Genomic DNA, 21,828 nt, shown 5'->3' with positions numbered 1-21,828 from the left:
TTGTACCTATGTACATTTGTACTGTCTTTTCTTTTTCTTTTCTCTCTCACTAGGGCAGATTCACCTTTAAGTGGGAGGTTGTTGCGGGTAAAGGTGTCTCCGCCATGCCGCCCCGTGTATTACTACACTGACAGTACCCGCCACTGCACACTGCAGGTGGCGGGCGCCCGTCACGTCACTTTATTCTTTATTCTTTTAGTGACAATTTGAATAAAGGAAGGCCTGGTCACACATTGTGACTGTTGGAGTTCCCATTTCTTGTCTCTCTCTTTCTTGCCCTTGCTCTCCCGCCATAGCTCGCGTGCAAGCTTCAATCCTTCTCACCTTTCATTTTTATGCTTGGAGTTCACTCTTATTTGCTCTATTATCCTTCCTTCAGTGTCATATTCTACGATGTCAATTTCTTCCTCACTTTCCTCACTAATGGAGTGGAAGTCCTCATACTCATCATTGGAATCAGCTCCTCTTAACTGCTCGTCATCCCCTAGACTCTCGTCTCTAGCCTCAGTGACTAAGGCCCAATTGTATAGTAAGGTCAAATCGTACACCTTAGTCCATTTTCACTTAGGATCATCCAACAGATCTTTGAGGGGCTTGAGATTAGCAGGGGGTTGTCGGCTAATCTGCTTGTTAGGTATTCTAGGATCTTCTGAAGTTTCAGCTTATTGCTAGGGATATAGAAAGAGATAGGCCTTGGTTGGCTACTTGAGCTCCTAGCCATCATACAGAGTGGCACCGTGGGCTCCTTCTTTGGCACACTCGAAGTTTTTGCAACCTGTTTGTACGTCTCCTCTTCATCCGAGAATGGGAGATTGATGGTCGTTAGGACGTGCATCCAATCCTGCTCATCCTCAAGACAAGGGATGTATTTGGTCAAAGGTCCGTAAGGTCTTCTTGTTGGTGCATCACCCCTAAGCATGGCAGAGATGGCATCTAGGTCGACGGGGGTCGTCTTCCAAGTGTTCATCTCGAATCCTCACTGGTTCCCTTCGATTTCCTAAGAAGATCAAATCATTGCCTCAATCTTTGACAACTCAAGTGTTCCTCCTCATCCATCAGCCTAGCAGAATGTCATAGTCCACTCCCTTCATGATGATGAAGTTCATAGAGAACTGGACACCCGCAATCTTCACTGGCCAATTCTTCAAGACTCCAAATGGCCTAACTTTCATTCCGTTAGCTAGAGTGATGTTGAACCTAGTGGTTTCGACAGGCGAGTTTCCCTAAGCCTAGAGCACAATATGGCTCAACACACTCACTCTTGCCCCAATATCTACGATTCTCTTTCTGTTACATCTCCTAGGGCAAGGATAGGCAAGATTGCATGTATCTCAGTGCCTTCCCAAAAGGCATTGACAAGTAGTGACTTTGGCACTGATTGCAGTGTCAAGTTGGGTATTTGTGTGATTGTCTCATGATCCTACAAGTCCATGGCAGCAAGCTCCATTGGTTCTTCCACCCATTGTTTCAACTCCTGCTATAGCATGGGGAGATGCCTAAGCAGGTCTCCTAAACTTAGAGTCACTAGGGTGGTCACTAACGTCGCGACGAGGTTGTTGGTTGCTTGCCCCTCTCCTAGGTTTATGCTTCTTGGCCATTGGTCTTGACTGAGTGGTTGGCTCGTAGCATCTAAACTTGGCCTAGGTGGCACTGCATGTGGCATGGGTGTGTCTCTTGGCCTTGGTCATCCAGGTGAGACTGGCATGCTCACACTAGAGATATCCTTGATCTCGTCCTCTAAGATAGGTTCAATGTCCTTGAGGTGCTCTTGGGCTTCCTTTACCTACTCCTTGATTTTGGCTATTGCCTCGAGTTGGCGCCTAGGGTGAGGATACTCCCCTACCTTGGCACTCCCTTTCTCTATCATCTTTGGAGTGCTAGTCTCTGCCTTTGCATCCATGACCTTCTTGCCAATCACTAGCATTGTCGCATCCTCAATATTAATCTTAACCTTTGTATCATTCTTTTCATTCCTTCTCCTTCGGCTCTTCTTTCCTATTGAAGCTCTGTCTAAGCGGCTAGGCCCAGGCAATGATATGCATAATTGCTTCGTTTGTGCTCTGATCATGACATACCACGGGATGGGTGTGTCCTCGTTGTCGAATGTCTCAACTCTAAACAGCCCCAAAGGCACTGATGGCACGATTTCCAAGCTAGAGGATGGCTTCCATCTAGGGAAATCGACAAAGAGATGAGTGATGCCACACTCAACACATCTGAGGTCAGCTTTTTCCCTATTCACTTGTTCTCCCCCTGGACAACGTGATGAGATATGGCCTGGGTGACCTTAAGTACAACACGAGATTGGATCATGGGTCAGCCTGCAAATCCTCTGCCCCCTACCTCTACCTAACACCATCACCGGTACTGGTCGATAGTCCATCAGGACTGGATTGCCCTCTTCGTCGTACAAGATGTAAGGGTTCACATAGGCTTCGTCTTCATTAGGCCCCTCCGCGTAATGGAATGGAGTATCACTCAGTGGATGGGTTACGTCAGGTCTTAGTGGCTTGGGTTTCACTTCGTTTGGTACTGGGAGTACCAGCTAGGCTCCTCTTCCAAAGAAATTTGGTGGCCTGTTTCCTAGGTACGGTGGATTGTACTGCTGGACATAAGGGAATCTTCTAGGCAACATACAATGCATGGCATCATGGCCGAACCTACCACAATTTGCGCAAGGTCTAGATCTAGGATCCTAGCACTTAGCCGGAAGTTGGTTGCCGCCACAATGCACACATTAGACATGGAGTCACGCTGGTTTCCTCACCAATTCGTACAATCGTGCTAGCTCCATCCTCACCTCAACTAGCTCCTAGCCTTAATCTATATTCTTCCCCTTGTCATGGGTGCTAGGGGCTTATCTCTCACTAGAGGTTGTGGTTCTCTTCAAGGTCCTTTGACTAGAGTTATCACGGTTCGAGCTTCGAGAGCTCCTCTCTCTCAGGTAGTCATCCACCCTAATTACTTCGTTAAAGACCCTAGCTAGTACATCTCACTACAAGCTGGAGTTGTTTGCTAAGTCTTTATACAATTCCTCGCTGTGGATTCCATTTATGAAAACGGTGGAGACAGCTCTTTCATTGGGCCGCTCGTTTGTTCGAATTCTCTTGAAGAGACTGCGCACATTAGTGATGTAGTCTCTTATGTCCTCTTTGTCCTTTTGACTGACGTTCATCAGTGGGTGGACTATGAGGTTATCAAAGTATCTTGCTTCCGAGAATCTCTTAATAAAGAGATCTTTTAGTCAAGCAAAGTTCACTCGCTCTGCCGCATCTAAGCTAGCATACCACATCCTACCTTTATTGTCTAAGTAGAGCCCAAAATCCTGGGAGTATTGTGTAAGGTCCGTAAGACTGTTGACCTCGCAAACTTGGTCAAACTGCTTCATGAAGCTGTACAAGTTGTTATCCAGCTGCTTAGCTACTCTAGGGATTTCTTATTGGCTCTTTTTTCCTTGAGTAATTCATGGGCCACCCAAGAGTTGCGAGGTCACTAGCGCTGTTGCACTCTATTCGACAGCCTTGTTATCCATAAGCCACTTGGTCACAAGCTCGCTCGGAGGTCTCCCTCGAGTGCTCTATCTCTGCATTTGGTCCTGCTTTGCTTCTACCAGCTAATGCTAGCACACGTCGAGCTTCGTGCACATCTATGTCCTGCTACATCTTCCTAGCTCTCTACTCGCAGTTGTAGGCAGCTATGACCTGCACCGCTTTCCTAACTGCTTTCCTCTCTTCCTCTAGGCTTGCCACTACCTCCTCCACTAGCCTATCGTGGATTACTGTTTTGGTCAGCAAGTCATATTCGTTGACCATGTCTTGGACCCTAACTAGGAATTCACCCAAGTCCCGCTGGTCATCTCCCGGGTTTGTATTTGCTCTTGACATTGTCTGCTTCCCGCTCCACAAGGTTATCAATCAGTCCGAGTAACTCTGGAAGTGCCTTGTCCTCAATCTTGGTGTCCTGTTGGTCTTGCTGCCGTCTCCAAAGGTCCTATCAATGGGGCTTTGAGACACCTAACTATGTTTTGGTGTCTCCTCCTACTAGTGGGTTCCTTCAAGTTATTGTGTTTGAGTGTGTTCCTTGTTATTGAAAACAGTTCTTAACTTATGTACACTCAGTGCTAGATGCTCTGTGTTGTGCACGGTGCAAAATCAAGCTTTCTGTTTGTTTGGTGCACTTGTGTAAAAGAAATTACTGTGGGGTGCGCAAACAAAACAAAACAATCATATAGGTATGGCTACTCCCTTCACTTGTCTACGACCTAGTATGGCTCTAAGTGTGATCTCTGGTCGCTCCTAAGGATTGTCCGGGGTCTGTGCTGGTCCCTCTAAGCTCTATCAAGACTGGGTTATATTCTAGAGGCCAACTTTGGGCTACAAGTCTAGTTGGTTATGTGGTCGAGTTGCCAGAGGTTGCCTCTAGACCATTCAGTTGCAATTTTCGCTAGTTTCTGGCTTTGGCATACCAGGGTGGGCTTCCAAGGGTGTTTTGGGATCTAAGCTAACTGGTTATGAGTTGTGGATATGGTCATGGCTCAATGTTTTTTGCTCTTGCCTGTTGGTCTGATTCCCAAAATTGGACCTCTGGGTGGTTTGACTTTCAAAGTCGAATGGTTCTCTAATTGTGGTGGTCCAACTCCCAAAAGTGGTCCAATCGGACAACTTGGTCTGATTCCTATTGGGTCCGATTGTTATGCCAAGTCCGATCCTTGCGTGTCCCACTACAATGATAGGGTTTGATTAAGCCCACGTGTGATTGGACAAATGGGGTGTTCGACTGGATGGGGTGTTCGACTGGATGGGCAGTCCGACTGGGGAAGGTTGTCCGATTGGACGCTTGGGTATCCAATCGAACCAAAGGGGCATTGTCCAATTTTTAGAGTCGGACGGTCCGATTCTCCTAGTCGGATGGTTCGGACTCTGGGAGTTCGACCTGGACACACTGGTCCTAACTGCAAAGCAACAAGGCGCAACACGAGAATTTTGATCGATTTCTTCAAGCACGTCTCACGGCCTCCTGTAGGGCTTTCCAGATGGCAACAATGACTCACAAGGGAGGGTTGTGCATACCTGGATCATAGGAATAGCTCCAAAATCAAATGCCCCAATCTCTTTTGCTCAGCAGGTCTCTCTCTTTCTCTCTCAAGCTCTCCTCAATCTCTCAAATGCAAAATGAGGTCTCCCTTGCCACTCTGGCCTCTTATTGCCCTGCCCAAGTCTGCATTCACCTTAATCTTGCTCCTCTTACCAGCATTTAATCCAAGATTTCATTTTTTGCCCTTATTTTTCATGTTTCGGCCTATTATACAACAACAAAAACCCTACTGGTGTGCTCACACTATTTTGATCCTATCCTACCTAATGCAAGTAAAAATCACAAGATAATGTTCATGCTTCTTTAGCCTACCCATCTACAGATCCAAACCCAAAAATACTTACTTGTTTTCGACGATTAACACTCCTAAATCTCCTGTTTATGTCAAGCACTAGTTCGAGGACGAAACCCTACTTCCTTACTTGATTCGAAGCGCGCCATCCTCAAGGCTCGAATTCGTCAGTCCCAGCAACGGAACCAAGATGAAGGGAACTCTCTCGCTCAACCCCCGAGACCTATGGACCGCGTATTGATCAAGCGTTTCAAGCCGAGCGGCCATGGTCACCTCTCACATTGCTGACACGCTCTTCCTACCTATGGGATGTAGTGAGCTTACCTTGATGCCCGATTGAGTGTCCTCCTCTCACATGCACACTAGTAGCTCCACGATCCTCAATGCAAACTCGAGCAACGTCAATCCCTTTTTGTCAAGCTCCATCTTCCATAGCCGCGTGAGACAAAAGAAGAGAAGAGCAGAGAAGAAGATGAAGAGAGGAGATGGGGAGCTTCTTCTCCTCAATCCCTCACTCTTACACACTCACTCCCTCTCTCTCTCACAGTCCCTCACTCCCTCACTCAAGCACACACAAGAAGGCAAGAAAAAGAGAAGAAGAAGAAGAAGAAGTTTTTTGCCACACACCAAGAATGAGAGTTTCCATTAACTTTTTGGCTTATATACATGCCCTCTTTCCCTTGGGCGGTCATCTCCTTTTACATGGCCGGTCGTGGCCTAGCCCCTTTTTTCATTTGCCCTAACTGCCTAGCTTAGTCCTACCTATGGTTACAAATTACACAGGAGGGAGCTTGGAGCTCTTTTACAAAGATTTTGGCTACGCCTTTATATTTAGAGGTGCGCCTTCTCGCTTTTGGCTCTTTTGCAGCTTCCATGGTTGCGCCTTGGACTCCTGCTGGTTGTTCCCATGCTTTTGGATTTTTTCCGGGTTCGCTCCCTTGTGAGGCACCTTTTCCTTTTTCTCGCCTTGCGCTTTTCCTCTTGATGCCTCTTTTTTTGCTTTCACTACTCTGCAATAGACACATGGTTATTCTCTCTAGTTAGAATTAGTTAGAACCTATGTGTGCCACAAATTCCGGGTCAGATTGCACCACAAAAGTGCCATAACTTTCACTTCATATATTAAAATGGGATTATGTTTATACTCAAAACGATCAAAACAAGTCTTTTGAGCTCATGTATAACATTAAAATGATCAAAATCCTCACCCAGAAAAAAACCATCAAGAATTTTCATAATTATATTTATGCTTGCCTTGCATCTCAAATTTTGGCTCATGATACTATCTTTTACTCCATGTAGGTAGTACTATCATATTCGTATTTGCCTTGCATCTCAAATTTATAAGTTAACCAAACATGAGAAAACTACCACCAAGTTTCCTTACAATCATATCCCTAGCCACCTAGTGTGCTTATTACACTCATTCCTATAATTCACCTCTCTTACAACCAATTGTCATGTTATGCAAGCCATGATCACAAACCCTAGCACAATACAAATGGCAAGTGTGCACCATGTGATGTGATTGAAGACTTGTGTGACTCAGTGGATGTGAGGTGACTCTAAGGCTATAATGCGAGCCACTTGTCAAACCTTGTTAGGTTGATTTTAAAGCACAATCCAAAAACTCATATACTTACTCATTTCAATAAGATAAAACTCATATACTTACTCATTTGAATAAGATCCCTCCCTCCCATCGTTGTTGCTCTTGCCCCTTGTAGCACCAACATCATCAATCCCGGTTGCTTCATTGGCATTTTCATGATCATTTATTTCTTGAAGCTTGCCTCCATCTATTTATGCTTTGGTTTCATTCAGTCCAATTTGAATGTGTCTCTCCATCCCATGCATGCACAATCTAACCATTCACATGTGCGACCCAATCACTAGTACACTTTTCACCTCTACCCATCACATGCACACCTCCGTGACTCTAGCAAGGCTATGCCATGTGATGCAAGGCTGGTGCATATTGTTGATCGCATCACATAGGCTTGTTAAAAGGCGCAAATTTGGAAAGCTACTTGCAACGCATTGCTATAATCACTTGATCTCTCTCGCACCATCTCTCACCCTTTGCATAGCGTTCGATGGCTCCTATCGCGAGATCTCATGTTGCATTTGACTCATCATTGCAGCATATCATCGACATTGCCGAAAAAACCAGTCACCTACTTCTCCTATCGCACCTCTGAACTTCCACAGCATAGGCCGTGCCATGTGTTTTACCATCCATAACGAGGTCATGTTTGCTTGAATAACAAGTGGGATCCTCATCAGTCTTGCATGAGGGATGGGAAGGACGCTTACAAAGAGCCACTGCCCACGCCCCTAATTCCCCTTGCCAAAATACAGGAGGGTGTTGAGGATGCTGTCTGTTGCGAAAGGAGGAAAAGATCAGCACACGGCTCCCTTCCCCTCCTCGATGCAACATTTGAATATCTATTTTCAGCTAGATGGTTAGATCTGCAGTCATTGAGACCCTCATAACCTTCTCACCCCTGGCTCCCTTGTAGCCATGCAATTCACACAACAACTAGCCCTACCATTAAGTGCAAAAGGGAGTGGTACTCTGATATACTTCAGTTACTTGCATGTGTATATAATACCTTGTACACGGGGAGGTTGCGAAGCTTGAATCTTGAACTCGTGAAGCCTATCCCATTGAAGCTTGAACTATATATTTTAGAAAGGCAAGGGAGATGTTTGCTACAAAGGACCAAATATTTTGCACAGAAACGTCATGGGCGGCCATACTTTTTGCATTTCCCTTCTTTCTGCTTTGATCTCCGAGATCGTGGCTGTGAAGAATAGCAAAATGTTTGAGCAAAAACAAGATACATACCACAAACAAGATGGAAAGTCTTTACCGCCTGAGAACAAAATGTTTACCAAATTTGACGTTCCTTCCTTCATTAGCTCCATTTCTGTTACATTCAGAAATGGGGAGAGAAGGTTATGAGGCAGGGACCCCACTCACAGTAGAATTCAGGGGGGATGTCGTCAGGTTTGAGGCCTTCCCTTCCTCCATCTTTCTGCGTGCGTGAATTGGACCTCATCCGGGCTAAAAGGTCTCTCAAGCAATAGTATTAGGTTATGATCACTCCTCGAGCAAGCTTCTTGGGGAAATGGATCTCCAATAGACCACAAACGACTAGTATGGAAAAACTTAGTAATACCTTCTTCGTCAGCTCACTTATTTCTCCACATTTTTTTCGCCTACAAAGAGTTTCGAGAGAATTTGCCAGGGACTTGGACTTCCACTTTAAACTTTGCGACTCTCAACTGCATCTTAACATCTAAAAGTCGATCATGTTTCCAAGCTTTAAGGTGACCTTCAACATCCAATGTTCTGTAGCAAACAAAGTAGCGGGACGTCACCAAGAGAGAGAGGAGATCCTTCAACATTTTGCAGCAAATGAAGTACAGCACCATTGCCAAGAGAGAGAAGCAGAGCATCAAAGATATTGCTTCAACACACTGAAAATTGCCTCTGCCCCATAGAAGCCTTACGAGGCCCATCCTCTTTTCGCATCCGCATTCATAACAGCAAGACAGGTTGTCCACTAGGGCTTTTTCCTCGGATCTTCTTGATCGTCAATCTCTTGGATAATGCAAGCTTTGCAGGTTGCTTGGAAGAATCACTGTTCACTTCTCAACTTTCTATGTTAAATAAACAACCGCCCACTCCTTTACCACATTCCGCTCGTGGATTGCCTTTCCTAAGTCCAATGCCCAAAACTCGGTCTTAATGTGACGACTGGAACGCCTTGGCTTCCTTCTCCATTGCCTTGACAATGTTCTCTCGACATTCCTGGAATTTTTGACAACTCGAGATGGGTACTCCTCATCTATGGTTAGGACTTGAACATGTTGGCATAATTGTATCTATGGATTCCAAAAGCTGCTCCTTGATGAATAGTTGTGATCTTGTAGCAAACAACTATGTCACAGTAAAGCATTTTTGTAGTGTATCTGCACATTCAAGGCCGTGTTCATAGTCAGACATTAGCTGATCTAGCTCTTTCCCTCTTTTGTTCCTCCAGGGTTGTGATCTCTCATTCCTTATCGTCCAATATTAACTAACAAGACTTGAACCGTGTCCCATCCTCTCCAAGGGTAAATACTTATACCAATGGATCAACATTCTTTGAATGTTATAAATTGGGATGCCTTATGTGCAAAGAAATTAATAGATAGATTTCCCAGTGCTTGGGCTATGTGGGGCAATCTGTAACTGGTCTAAGGCCTTAATTGTGTAAATATGTTCCACTTTCTGCTACTTTTGCAATGTAGAATCTAGGTCTCTCTCTCTCTCTCTCTCTCTCTCTCTCTCTCTCTCTCTCTCTCACGGGTCCTTGGGCAGAGTGGATACCTTAACGGCTGGATTTACCTAACTCTTATTGATTATATCTATTCATGTATTGTAGTACATGATGAACTCTTTGCAATGCTCATAATTGATAGGGGTGTCAAACCAGGTGGATGTACCATAACAACCCCAAGGATTCAAAGTATTCAAGCACAATGCACTCCTTGATTATCGCATGCATCAAGTCAAAGATCTAATACTAAAATATCTATTTGGTAGTTGCATGACACTGCAAATGTAGCTGGATATATTCCTGAGAAATCTGCTCCTTGGTGAATGGGACTTGCATGGAACCAATATATTCACCTCTTATGAGTTATTCAAGTGTAATGAAGCTGTAGGGGTGATGTGTGGATACATCTCAATAGAGCTTCATGTTTATCTCACACGTGAATGTGCACTTCATCTTAAAACACGAGTATCTATTTAAGGCCAAAACTCAAATAATGAAAATGGCAAATATGTGTAATTTGGTCCAAAAAACGCTCCAAAATTTTCAGTAAAGAGGTAATTCGTATCTATTACCAAAAATGTTTTTCATGAACACTATCCATAGTGTCATAAGATATCAAGAATATCTGTTATATAACAAGACAGAAAGAGATGCAACCAATGTGATGTCTCTCTGTCCTCTTATTGCTTGAAGACTTGTCACCCACACAAATGGCGCGCTTCGAGGATAAATTACACTGCCATCTGGATAAGAATCATTATTACAATCTGTACAACACTGAGAATTGTATTGATCTCTCTGGTCCTCCACTTCAACCTTTATATACAATCACTGTGATGGGATTTGAAGAATGGTGGATGTGTCTCAAAATCAATGTTCCCGCCAGAAGAAAATCAGGCAGCTAAGTAAAGGTTATAAAGGATACAGACATGGCCCTGGAAGCGCGTCTGAGCCAGTCCCATCCCTTATAGTACATGTATGATGTAGGCATCTGATGTCAGCTCTTTTACAAAATTAATCGTGCCTTCTGTTGAATCATGGTATCTTCTCTTAGGCCTTCCCAGAAATCCATCCTATACTCCAACGTGAGTTGTCTCCTGAAACAAACATAGACTTTCAGAACTTCCTTAATAAAACATTAGAGAATAAAGCACCATATACATTGTCACACCTGTGCCTGAGGTGATATTGAAAGCTGCTCTCAAAATTCAGGTCTAAAAAATCCCAGGAATTCGCTTGTTAAACAGCCACATTGACAGAAAAGAAAACATTACATGCAGCTATTCAATAGTGGGAGCCCAAAATATTGGAAGGACAACCTTCCGTTGACAATCCAGAGTTTCTCTGGGATGATGTCATTTGAGGGGCTTCAAAATTCTTTGAGAAAGATTATCCAGGGATAACTCTGTTAGATCAAGTTCCAACATGCAGCCAAACCAAAAACTGTTGCAGAAGCCTCACATAGTTCCAACATAGTCCTTGTATTCCCCTGTCAACCTGCAGCCAAACCAAAAACTGTTACAGGAGCCTCACATGGATCACCTCAAACATGTCCAATTCTTCAAGCTTCCAAAAATTAATAGCACAAATTTAGTGAACTGTCAGTCCAATATTGATTATCAAGCTACTTGATAAAACACCACCAAAAGCATGAAATGAAATGGAAGCGAGCCTCCATTAAAGCATTGAGATTTTCATCTTCTGCGCACTGCTCCTCAAGTCGGAAATTGATCAGATCTTGCTATAGTTTACAATCCTGGAAGCCAAAAATTGGGTTTTGCAGAACTAGCGATGCATGAACTCAAGATTTCCAGGGGAACATCAGATGCTTCCATGTAACAGCACACTAGAAATTGAAAATTGAAACTCAGCCACTCCCTATTGCTACAGTTCGAACTGTATATAGGAATTAATTCCTGAGCATCCAGACCTTCTAAACAGTGACTGATGGGCATACATTCAGAAAAAAAGAGTGCAATTACTCAAGAGCAGCTGAACAATGAACCGTAATATGAACCATAATAGAACCTGGTGAATGGTGAGTCACCTGTTATAAACCAAGGTAGCATCCCCAATGGTTCCAGCAGCCTTATTCCGAACCTTTCGAACAAGTATCTATCAAGAACACAAATCAGCTAAACAATGACAAAACACAAGTTCAAAATAGGCTTATCCAACCTGCAGCATAAAAGACAGTACTAACCTGCACTTGATCAGGTGCACCCATCTTTGGATCTCTATTTCGATGAACCACAATTCCAGCATCACATTTGTTAATGAAATGTGCACTGCCACTGATGTCATAGAGGCTGGGAGCTTCACCTTGCCATCCTTGAAGCTGTGCCACATAGTATAGCAAACCATTTGTACGTGGTAATTTTCCATCGAACTTCAAACTCAAGAAAGACAATGAATGGGTTTTTTTGTTTGTACCTGTTTGGGGTGAGCAACAAACCATACATGGCAGTCATGATGTTGAGCAAAGCGTTTTATCTTTGTCAACATTTGACTAACATACTCCGTCTCTGTCCTGAGAAAAGGTACCATAATAGACAAATCACTGATTTTCTTCAGCTTTTCTTGTGATTTAGAAACAAGCTACCGGTCCATTGAACATAATCATCAAAATATTGACCCCCCTCTTTTTGGGTCAAAACCACTGTTAACACTTCAGAAAATAAAGCCCTAGAGCTTCTGTGTAAAGCAAAATTATTTGGGCATGGGCATATCTAGCAGAAAATATATTACAAAACTCTTAAGATTGCCAACAAGGAAAGTAGGTGCTAGAATCTTGGTGAAGAGACCAAGTGCTACATTATCCACAGTATAGCCTGCTTCACAAAAAGATCACCCCCTATTAGCCCATATGATGAACAGTATCATCTAGAACAGTGATAGTCTTAGGTTATAGACTCTCTAGCCAAAATTTACACTTTTCTATATAAACACTGGTCTACTCTTTGTAAAAGGTGCAAGGTCCTTATTGTAAAGAAACCTCTAAAACTGATTGAATAAAAGCAAATCCCTTGACGAACAACACTTTTTACAATGATTACCCTTAGAAGCCTGGAAAAAACAAAGCTATATGTGCTTCAGTTTAAGGCTGCATTGCAGAGATTGGCACAAAGATCAATGAAGAGTGCATCCATTGCCTAATCTTTTGAACAAGTATCACTGATTGGTACATTTGGACCGCAAGGTGTAGCCAAGCTATAGATCTCCAACATCTTTGCTCTGCAAAGACCACTGTAGGATTTGGATAGAGATCATTGCAGGAGACGGGATAGGCTGCAGGGTGGTTCTGAGAGGACGAGGGGAGAACAAATGCCTTCTTGCAGACATAGGACACCTTTCACATAGCCCCTCATATGGTCTGGCACTTTAGCCCATGAGATTGGTTGTTAACACAATCATTGTATTACAATTGTGTTTAGTTGCTCTTAACAGGGCCTTCTTTCTACTCTGTTTTTAACTTGGAAGGAATTTCCCTGAGATTTTATTAACAGGATTTTCTGTTTCTGAAATAAAAGGGTGGCCATTCTAGAACCTTCTTATTTGTTTGGCTGCCATGGGAGGAGATGAGGCTTGAGCACATTCTATGTGGCATCTTGTTGTATGTTGGTCATATTCCATTGCAACTGGATTCTTGCTCTGATTCATTTTACCTCGTGTATTTCCTTCTAGCATTGATTCGCATGTGCTTTTTCTTGGCTCCCATTGTTTCCTGCTATCCTGATATGGTATCACATGTCTAGGAACATGATCTCAACTGCTAAATTATCTTTGGTGTGAGAGACTGGTACCTTTCCAATTGCATATTCCCCATGAATCCTGTGCTAATTTGATTTTTTAAAGTTGCAAATTGTAGAGGTAGTGAGAAAATGCTGATTCATTGTGTAAGCCACCAACTAGGTCATGCATGGTGATTAGTGGCATGTGGTGACAGGCAGCAAATGGTGTTGAGATGAACCACTCAAACACTATTGCTGCTAGGACAGGTGCTGGACGTGTGCAAAACATTGCATCTATAAATTTGGCTACTACAACAACCTGTCCAAGCAATCAGAGCCTTCCACTAAGTGGTAAAAATCCACTGCAAGTCCTGAGAAAGGGAAAGAGTGTGAGAGCCGATAGAGCCAGATGGTGAGGCCACTATATCATGGAAGAATGCACATCACCCTACTCAAGGAGACCACTAGGGAGCTATCAAGTACCTCCTCTTTGGCCTTTGCAGAGATAAGATAAACCATGAAAATACTTTATTGCATCAAGGTGGCCTCATCCATGCTCAAGGAGCCAATGGATAGAGTGGAGTGAAGCCAATCCCGAGTTTGAGCACATCTTATCCCGAAGTTGAGCACAAGAGATGAGGGGTCCAATGGCCTGTCCAAAGACCAACATCCTCTCATAATCCCCTGTTTTCTTTATGGACCAAGTTTGCCCCTCGGAAAGGACCACACACAAGGTTTTTGGGGGGGATTGTTGTTGGTGGGCAGCAGCAGTTAGTGGAGAGGCAAAGGTGCACAAGGGAGGGGAGGTAAGGGCTGGCTGGTAGCACACAGCAGTATAGCTCTTTCCATACATTTCCATATGGTGAACACATACAGATACAGAAAATATGATTGGAGAATCATTCAGCCCATGCAGCTGAATCATACATGGCCCTAACTTTACAAGTAAATATAGATTATGTACATTTAATTCCACAAGAAAATTTACATTATACATTAAGCTGATATCATTATTAAACTGATATTAATTGCAAACTTCAAAGTGAGATTCATGAATATAAAAGATTCTAGGACCCAAACTCCGAGTGCAATCCACAGACCAATTGTTAAAAACATGAGAGAAAATTCCAATATGTAGGCGGATCATGATAGCTCAAAATGGCACTGCACAAACTTAGAAGTTTGAACTTCAAACACACAGGAAACCTTAACCACAACGTATATTAAAGAGAAAAGAAAATCATGCAGCCAAAAGCCAAATATGACACTTTCATTAAGTTGGGATCCCAATTTCTATTAAGTCAAGTATGTTATAATTTTCCATATGAGAGTGATTTTTCTTCCAGACATATAGTCCACCCAACAATACATATGTGAACCCAACAATACATGTCTGAACCCAACTATACACAGCAGGCAGAGGCATGTAAGTTGTCATGGGGGTACCTAACTCTTAGATTCAGGGATAATCAGACCTTATGGACTTTCTGGCAGGCATCTAGACCTACTAATACCAGACACTGCTGAGTTCATGGATCATGACTAGTGACTTTAGGAGTAGGCAATTTGGGACTGCTGGAGGTGAGCAGTGATCTGGACAGCAAGTGTACTCTATGGATACAGAGCACAAGAGTGTGCAGGACTGCATACAGGCTGAACTGCCACATGGATTTGCTGTCAACAATCTTCACTCTTGTATACAACATAATCACTGCTGTAATACATTAGTAGGAGCATTTTTGACTTTGGATTCTCACGTCTCAAATAGGTTGTGCATTCAAGACTAGTTTGTTATGGGAGATTTTTCATACATGTATGTATGCAGAAAGAGCATTAACAATTTTTCTCATATATCTTACTTGTGAGTAAAGAACACAAGAGATATGCACTATATCAAGATTCCTTATAATATGTTATGTACAATTAAACCCTAATCTTCTATATCTTTCACAATTGAAGGATGATTGAAATAGAGCATTGTACATACAAACATAGAAAACGAGATTCATGAACTTTACATGCTTGAAGGTCGTTGATGATCAAGCTCATTGTAAGGGTCGATTACTAACCCACGTATACCGTATCTCATAACTGCAGATTTCGCAACATCAAGAACCCATTGAATAGAAGGCAGCTCATCATCATTACATCTGCAAAGGATGCAGCATCATTCACATTACTTTTATCGACCCATGCCAGTCCTTTTCCTTCATTGAGACAAATCAAATGAAGTCAGGTTCAAATAGTTCAAACTAAGTACACCATACCTCCATTAGTTCTAATCTTACCTTATAAGGTAAAAGCTTTTGTTAAGCCACAGTTTGCCTCTCTCCAAATCCACCTCACTCATTCTCCGAACTGAGCCCGAGTACCTGCTAATCAGATACCAGGGCACAACAAAGCACAAACTGATTTACCCCAGCTACGAATAAAAAACTGTGTCACAGCACTGGCATGCAAGCATCCACATAGAACAAGGACCAAAAGAGTGGAGAAAGGAAGATTTTGGCCTTATAACAAGTAGAATACCCACGGGTAATTGAAAAAGGGCTTATGCAAATATTTTTCAAGCAGTTTCCTTCCATGCTCTCGGACCTGGAGGAATATAACCCACATCAGCTGCAGTATCATCTCTTAGGATATCATGTTCTGAAATTTCAATTGTCAAACTTTCTAGGGCATTCAGAAGATACAGAATCAAATTTAGAGATCTTTTTAATAGATAACAAGAAATTCATTAAGGTTTTGAAATTCAACTCTCAAACTTTCTATGAAAATCAGAAGATACACAACCAATTTTGGAAAACTTGGCATAGATAACAAGAAATCACAGAGGCATTCCAAAGCTTTGTGCACATTCATGTTCAGCACATTCATTATACCTTTATGAAACCACAAGTATCATTGGCAGTTTAGCAGCCTCAAAGCTACAACATGGAAATGTATATCTAGTAGAATCCATGCAGTTACAAAGTCTCCTCCACATGCATATATTAAGACACATTATGTACATACCAAACATTATTACCACAACATAGACATGGACATACACATACATGTAATGTATGAGCTTCTCAATCAAGCTCATTATGGTTTTGACACATAGACCTACTTTAAGCCATGAGTTCAAATGTTGATAGATTATTCCAGTTGTTCTATCCCAGTCCTATCTTTTTGCAAGAAATAGAGTGACTAGTTATGTTACTTCTAATGAAGTGCACAGTATTAAAGCTCACCGGTAGGGCTGGAGCAAGATTCAAAATCTAAATGCTCCCAAAGTGGCACTGGAGCAGAAAAGAAAAGTAGGTCTCTCAGGGGGAAAACAGTACCAAGAAGCCAAGACTAGGGGCTTTTCTTTGGGGGAAAAGTGGATTTTTGTAATCCTTTGATGGTGAGGGGTTATGATGCAGATCCATGGTTGGGATTGTGCAGATCTGTGAATTCAACCAGACAGCATGATATACATTATCACATGCCTTCCCCAGGCAACTTCCCACCAAACATAATGTTGAGCTAAAACACGCTTTACAACTGATAAGCATTTTTAAACAGCCCCAAAACACGCTTAATCAATGAAAAACACAAATTTGGTGCATAGTTCAAGAGAGTTTCAGTGGTCCCCCAAAACCCTAATGTTTGGGGCACCCTTTAACATCTGTAAATAAACAAGCTGCCCACCATTCAGCCTCATCCTTTTGTGCAGGTTCTCCACTCGAACGTGCAGATTTCAGCCATCAACCACCTACCATCAACTGTCCAACCATCACTGACTGCAGCCCATCACTATCCAGCCCTAGGTGATGGCTTGTTTTCGGCCATCGCCTTGCTGTTTGGACGTCTCCATCTATCATGTCATCATAACACCCGATCAGCCTGCGTTTTCAGCATCTAATGCCGGGCGATAGGCTTCTGCCATCTCTCCCACCGAGTGATTGCTGCAGTGTCTGCGTTTTTGCTGTCCAGCAAGCCACATACATCAGCACACACCTCTCGTGTTGTCACTTGACAGTTCTCTGCCTCAGCTGACACTTTTTCAGCCTTCTCTGGCCGAACACTTGCATTCATCAAAATTCAACCTCCGACTGCCGTATTTTCGTGATCAGCCCGCTATTGTTCATTATTCAACACTCTCATCTTCAACTAGTGGTTACAACACTCGGGATCCTTCTCCGATGGGTGTCACTCTCCGACACTCCATTGCTTTTCCCTTGGGCATTCCAATTACACTCTTACATTCATTTACAGCCTTTATTCACTTCAAAGTTTCTTCTCTTTGTGTTTGTCTCTGTGTTTGAGTTTTGAGTTTTATGTTTGCGTTTTGTATTTAGGGTTTGAGTTTTGCTCTCACTGTCTGACTCTTTGTGTTTCAATCTTGGTTGTACATGCTATGTTTCCTCAGTGCAAACCCTAGCATATTTTCACATAGTATCAAAGTCAGTGCTCTTCTAAAGAGTATCTTGCATTGATAGTGGAGGCTAGTCTTTGTGTCCCAGTCTTGGTTGTACATGTGTTTCCTCAACGCAAACCTTGGCATATCTTCACATGGTATCAAAGCCAATCCTCTCCTAAAGAGTATCCTGCGGTGATTCTGACTCATAATGTCTAAGGCACTTTCTTCTATGGATCCTATGATGCCCTATCAAGCTTCTCTATCATTGGAGGCTCTGAGAACGCATTATAGTCTCTAGAGGAGGTAGACACACCTTCACCTTTACCATCTTCTTCTCCTATTTTCAATCACCTTACACGAGGAATTTAGGGAGTACTTCCGTATCAGGTATAGTCAGGTTTACACCCTTCCAACGAGTGCTACTACTCCCTCTAGACCGATTGGTGAGATTTGCCGTCTCACTAATCTTGGAGGGACCACGACATTCCGCGCATCTGGCAATCCATCTCCTTCATCACAGCTAGACCCTATCTCAGGTTCGTATAACCCTTTTGAGTTGTATGAGCCAAAACCCTCTTCTGTTTCTCCTTTGGTGTTAGGATCCGAAGGCTCTCGAAGCAAATACCCTTCATCAGGAATATCTCTACCATCTATTTCATTTAGGCAAGTAAACCACACTTCTCAATTCACTCCCATTCCACCACTATCTTCTCCACACTTTGATCTACTCACATCTTCATTCCAAAATCTTGGATTACAATCAACTTCCACTCACAGCACACTAGGGATTGGATCTTCCATCTCCACTCCTGGCACTTTCTCATTCCCCATCCCACCGTCTATGTAACTTCCATTCACTACATCTCCCAGTGCATTGTTAGGGGAAATGCCACCCTTTAACATTCTACCTTCCACATATCCCCACTTTATCACATCCTTATACTCTAGGATGACTGTGATGGACATCCCCCTCACTACCCCCAGACACTCACAACCCCCCCATACGACCTTTCAAACACAAGGATATTCATTCTTTGCTTATAGACTGTCGTCACGCATCCCTTGGGTCACTCCTACATAGGGATTTCCATCTTGTGCTCCATATGTCCCTATCCCTCCACCATGGGCAGGCTCCTCAAGCGGTTACATTGTCCATACCCAATCCACTTGTGCCGACATTTGGATCTACTATGCATACTTCTCGTATGCATGGTGAGCTCTTTGGGATTGCTTCCCAAGTGTACTCTACTCCCCCAAACCTACCCCCATTACACACCTCTATCTCCTAGCACTACCATTCCTACTGCAACAGCTGAGAATGCCTTCATGGATAAGACTCGTTTTAACGGGTCGAACTTCACCACTTGGTCAAACTTCATGCAAAATGTGCTTCAATCTAAGGGACTTTGGCACCTCATCATTGGTACCGAGCCCGGACCCTCGATTAGCTCACCCTGATCACATCTATTATTACAAAGCCCACAATGCCATGGCCAATGTTGAGTTAATGCAAAGGTTGCTTCTTGAATTTCACTCACTTACAATATTTTCCTCACATCTAAGTGTTGGAGCCATCTCATTGACCACTATGCGGCACAAGATCGCACTCCATATATCAATGTAGATTTTGAGCTTCAAGAGTTTCCCATTAAGAAAGGGGATGATCTGAAAGTCAAGTTAGCTAAATATTAACGATTACTCGCCGAGTTTGCTATTATTGGCTATTTGAAGTTAAATTTCTGTGAGGTTACATTCTTCTTGAACAAGTTGCCCGCCGACAAATACCTCCGCTTTATCAAACACATTATGTCCCTCTCTAGATTGCCGACCTTCTATGAGTTTGAGTGTCAGTTCCTACGCCAAGGGAGGCTACATGATCAAGTCCACAAGAAGTCCTCCACACATCCATTTAGAGGGGTGAGGCATGGTTGCCTCTTCTTCAGAAGGGAAAGTCAACAGGGGCAAGAACTCGAAAGATGCGAAGGCAAGCCAAAACAAGGGTGACACCACTTAATGGAACCAAAGAAACATGACCCTTTTTGAAACAAATTCCTAAGAAAAATAAGTTTTACACACGGTGCCAGAGGTCGAGCCATGTGGACAAGGAGTATTCTACCAAGGCCCAAGGTCTTTCATCTAGAAAACCCCAACGGACTACTACGGCTGCCTCCACTCCAACTAGCTAGTCCAGTGGTGCTACACCTCCTGTTACCACACCCTCTGCTCCATCTGCCCTAGTAGATACTAGATATCTGGCATGCGGACAACCTTAGCAACCTATAACTTTCACTACCCCTGAAGGATTAGCTAATTCATTTGCTAATGGCTCGTCTATTGCACTTTACACATCCATTCCTAAGGCATTCACTACACCTTCTAGGACCCCTTTTCCAACTTGATGTATGCAATGGTGGCCCCACACTTACCCTTTTCCTTTTTAGACTCCCACAATATATTTACATACTTGCACTTAGCTTTGCTTTCCTCTGAGTTTTGTTTTTTGGAGCCTCTCACTACTCATCTTTGTGCTTGCAAATTTTGATCTCTTCTCTAGGGTTTTATATTTGAGTGTAAGACTAACATGCAGGTTTGCACCAATCCTTCCTTAGTTGGAGCCAAGATCTGTACGCCGTTCCTTTCATGGTTACATCTACTTAAAGTTTTGCTCTTTTACCAACATGGAGGCTTTCCCTCCCACGGCAAATCATGCAACACCACTCTTGATGCTATCATGGCGGTAACTTCTATCCTTGTTCTTACAATAGAGATGCTTCATCATCTTCATCCACACGGTTCTGGATACCACACGAAGAGCGACATCATCAAGCTCCTTGTCCTTCTTCGACCTTGACATCCAAGTTGAAAGGGGATTCCTACCCTTCTTAGTATTCTACATGTTTCAACACTTATCTTCGACATCAACCTCCCCCCAAGTGTACCTTCTATACATCGCATGGTTTCATCATCTTTGTACTAGGGTGCTTGGGAAAGTAAACAATTTCCCTACGAGAGACATTGTCCAAGTAGCACCTGCTACATGAGCATTCTTCAACATGTAGTATACTATGTATCCCATTGTGCAGAGCACCACTCGACGGATCCTTAGCTATTTCCATCGACAAATTACACCACCATCCTTCTTCACATGATCCTTCATCACCTTTCCCTTGCCATTGACATCCTTGAGTGGATGGTTAAGCTTGTATTGTTTTGTGATGTATTGGGTGTATCATCTCTACTCCCATCTTCAAAGTCACTCTTACTTAATCGGCCACCACCAATAAAATTAACTTTCCAACCAAGAAAAACAACAACAACAACAACAATTCAATGTGGTTCAATCCATCTCTATACAGCTTGGTAGGCCACTAGGCAATTGAGGAGCAGCCTTTGTCTAGTGCCCCATCCTCTTTGGGATGACTAGTTAGACTTCCTTAGTAAGATAACCATCGCCTCTATAGTCTTGGTGGGCCACTAGGCAACCACCGTGCACACTTTGTTCGATGCCTTGGCTGCTTTGGGATGGGTCGCCTTGGGGTAAACATTGTGGTCTTTCCTTTTGGCTCAGTTTTGGGCCTAAGAGAGAATGTTGAGTTAAAATATGCTTTACAACTGATTAGCATTTTTAAATAGCCCCAAAACATACTTGATTAAAGAAAAATGCAAATTTAGTACACAATTCGAGAGAGCTTCAATGGTTCCCCAAAACCCTAATTTTTGGGGCACCATTCAACATCTATAAATAGACAAGCTGCCCATTCAACGTCATCTTTTTGTGCAGATTCTCAATCTATCGTGTAAATTTCAGCCATCACCTACCTATGATCTACTCTTCAACCATCATCGACTACAACCCATCACTATCCAACCCTAGGTGTTCTGTTTTCAGCCATCACCCACTTGTTTGAAGATCTCCATCTACTGCATCATCATAGCACCTAATCAATCTACGTTTTCAGCATCTAGTGCCAAGCAACAAGCTGCTACCAT

At 43.0% G+C, this 21,828-nt stretch overlaps 1 protein-coding gene and 1 long non-coding RNA gene across 4 annotated transcripts in view; both read right to left on the bottom strand.

The window, feature by feature from the left end:
* Positions 1 to 6,047: 6,047 nt before the first annotated feature.
* LOC148026070 (uncharacterized) lies at positions 6,048 to 8,588 on the bottom strand. Its single transcript, XR_015693031.1, has 3 exons — positions 8,285 to 8,588; positions 8,002 to 8,193; positions 6,048 to 6,396 (listed from the first exon to the last, which is right to left on the bottom strand). It is a non-coding gene; the product is annotated as an uncharacterized LOC148026070 (long non-coding RNA).
* A 1,674-nt stretch (positions 8,589 to 10,262) lies between these two features.
* The window catches only part of LOC148026069 (primase-helicase Twinkle, chloroplastic/mitochondrial-like), a 91,943-nt gene continuing 80,377 nt past the window's right edge, over positions 10,263 to 21,828 (bottom strand). Inside the window, exons 15-23 of one of the 3 annotated variants that reach the window (XM_087693308.1) lie at positions 15,982 to 16,043; positions 15,737 to 15,820; positions 15,467 to 15,598; positions 12,151 to 12,247; positions 11,921 to 12,055; positions 11,765 to 11,832; positions 11,037 to 11,214; positions 10,889 to 10,931; positions 10,263 to 10,814 (exon numbers count right to left, since the gene is read on the bottom strand). In XM_087693308.1, the coding sequence (XP_087549434.1) occupies positions 11,175 to 11,214; positions 11,765 to 11,832; positions 11,921 to 12,055; positions 12,151 to 12,247; positions 15,467 to 15,598; positions 15,737 to 15,820; positions 15,982 to 16,043 (618 nt within the window). In that variant the 3' untranslated portion in view covers positions 10,263 to 10,814; positions 10,889 to 10,931; positions 11,037 to 11,174. Of the gene's footprint in view, positions 10,815 to 10,888; positions 11,215 to 11,764; positions 11,833 to 11,920; positions 12,056 to 12,150; positions 12,248 to 15,466; positions 15,599 to 15,736; positions 15,821 to 15,981; positions 16,044 to 21,828 lie in introns of all 3 variants that reach the window. The other 2 variants (XM_087693310.1, XM_087693309.1) reach the window with 2 other exon arrangements.

Source organism: Lygodium microphyllum, chromosome 14 (assembly GCF_053477565.2).
Source record: "Lygodium microphyllum isolate KBCC chromosome 14, Lygodium_microphyllum_v1.1.10, whole genome shotgun sequence".
Classification (NCBI taxonomy): domain Eukaryota; kingdom Viridiplantae; phylum Streptophyta; class Polypodiopsida; order Schizaeales; family Lygodiaceae; genus Lygodium; species Lygodium microphyllum.
This window is presented reverse-complemented; position numbering and strand designations above follow the sequence as displayed.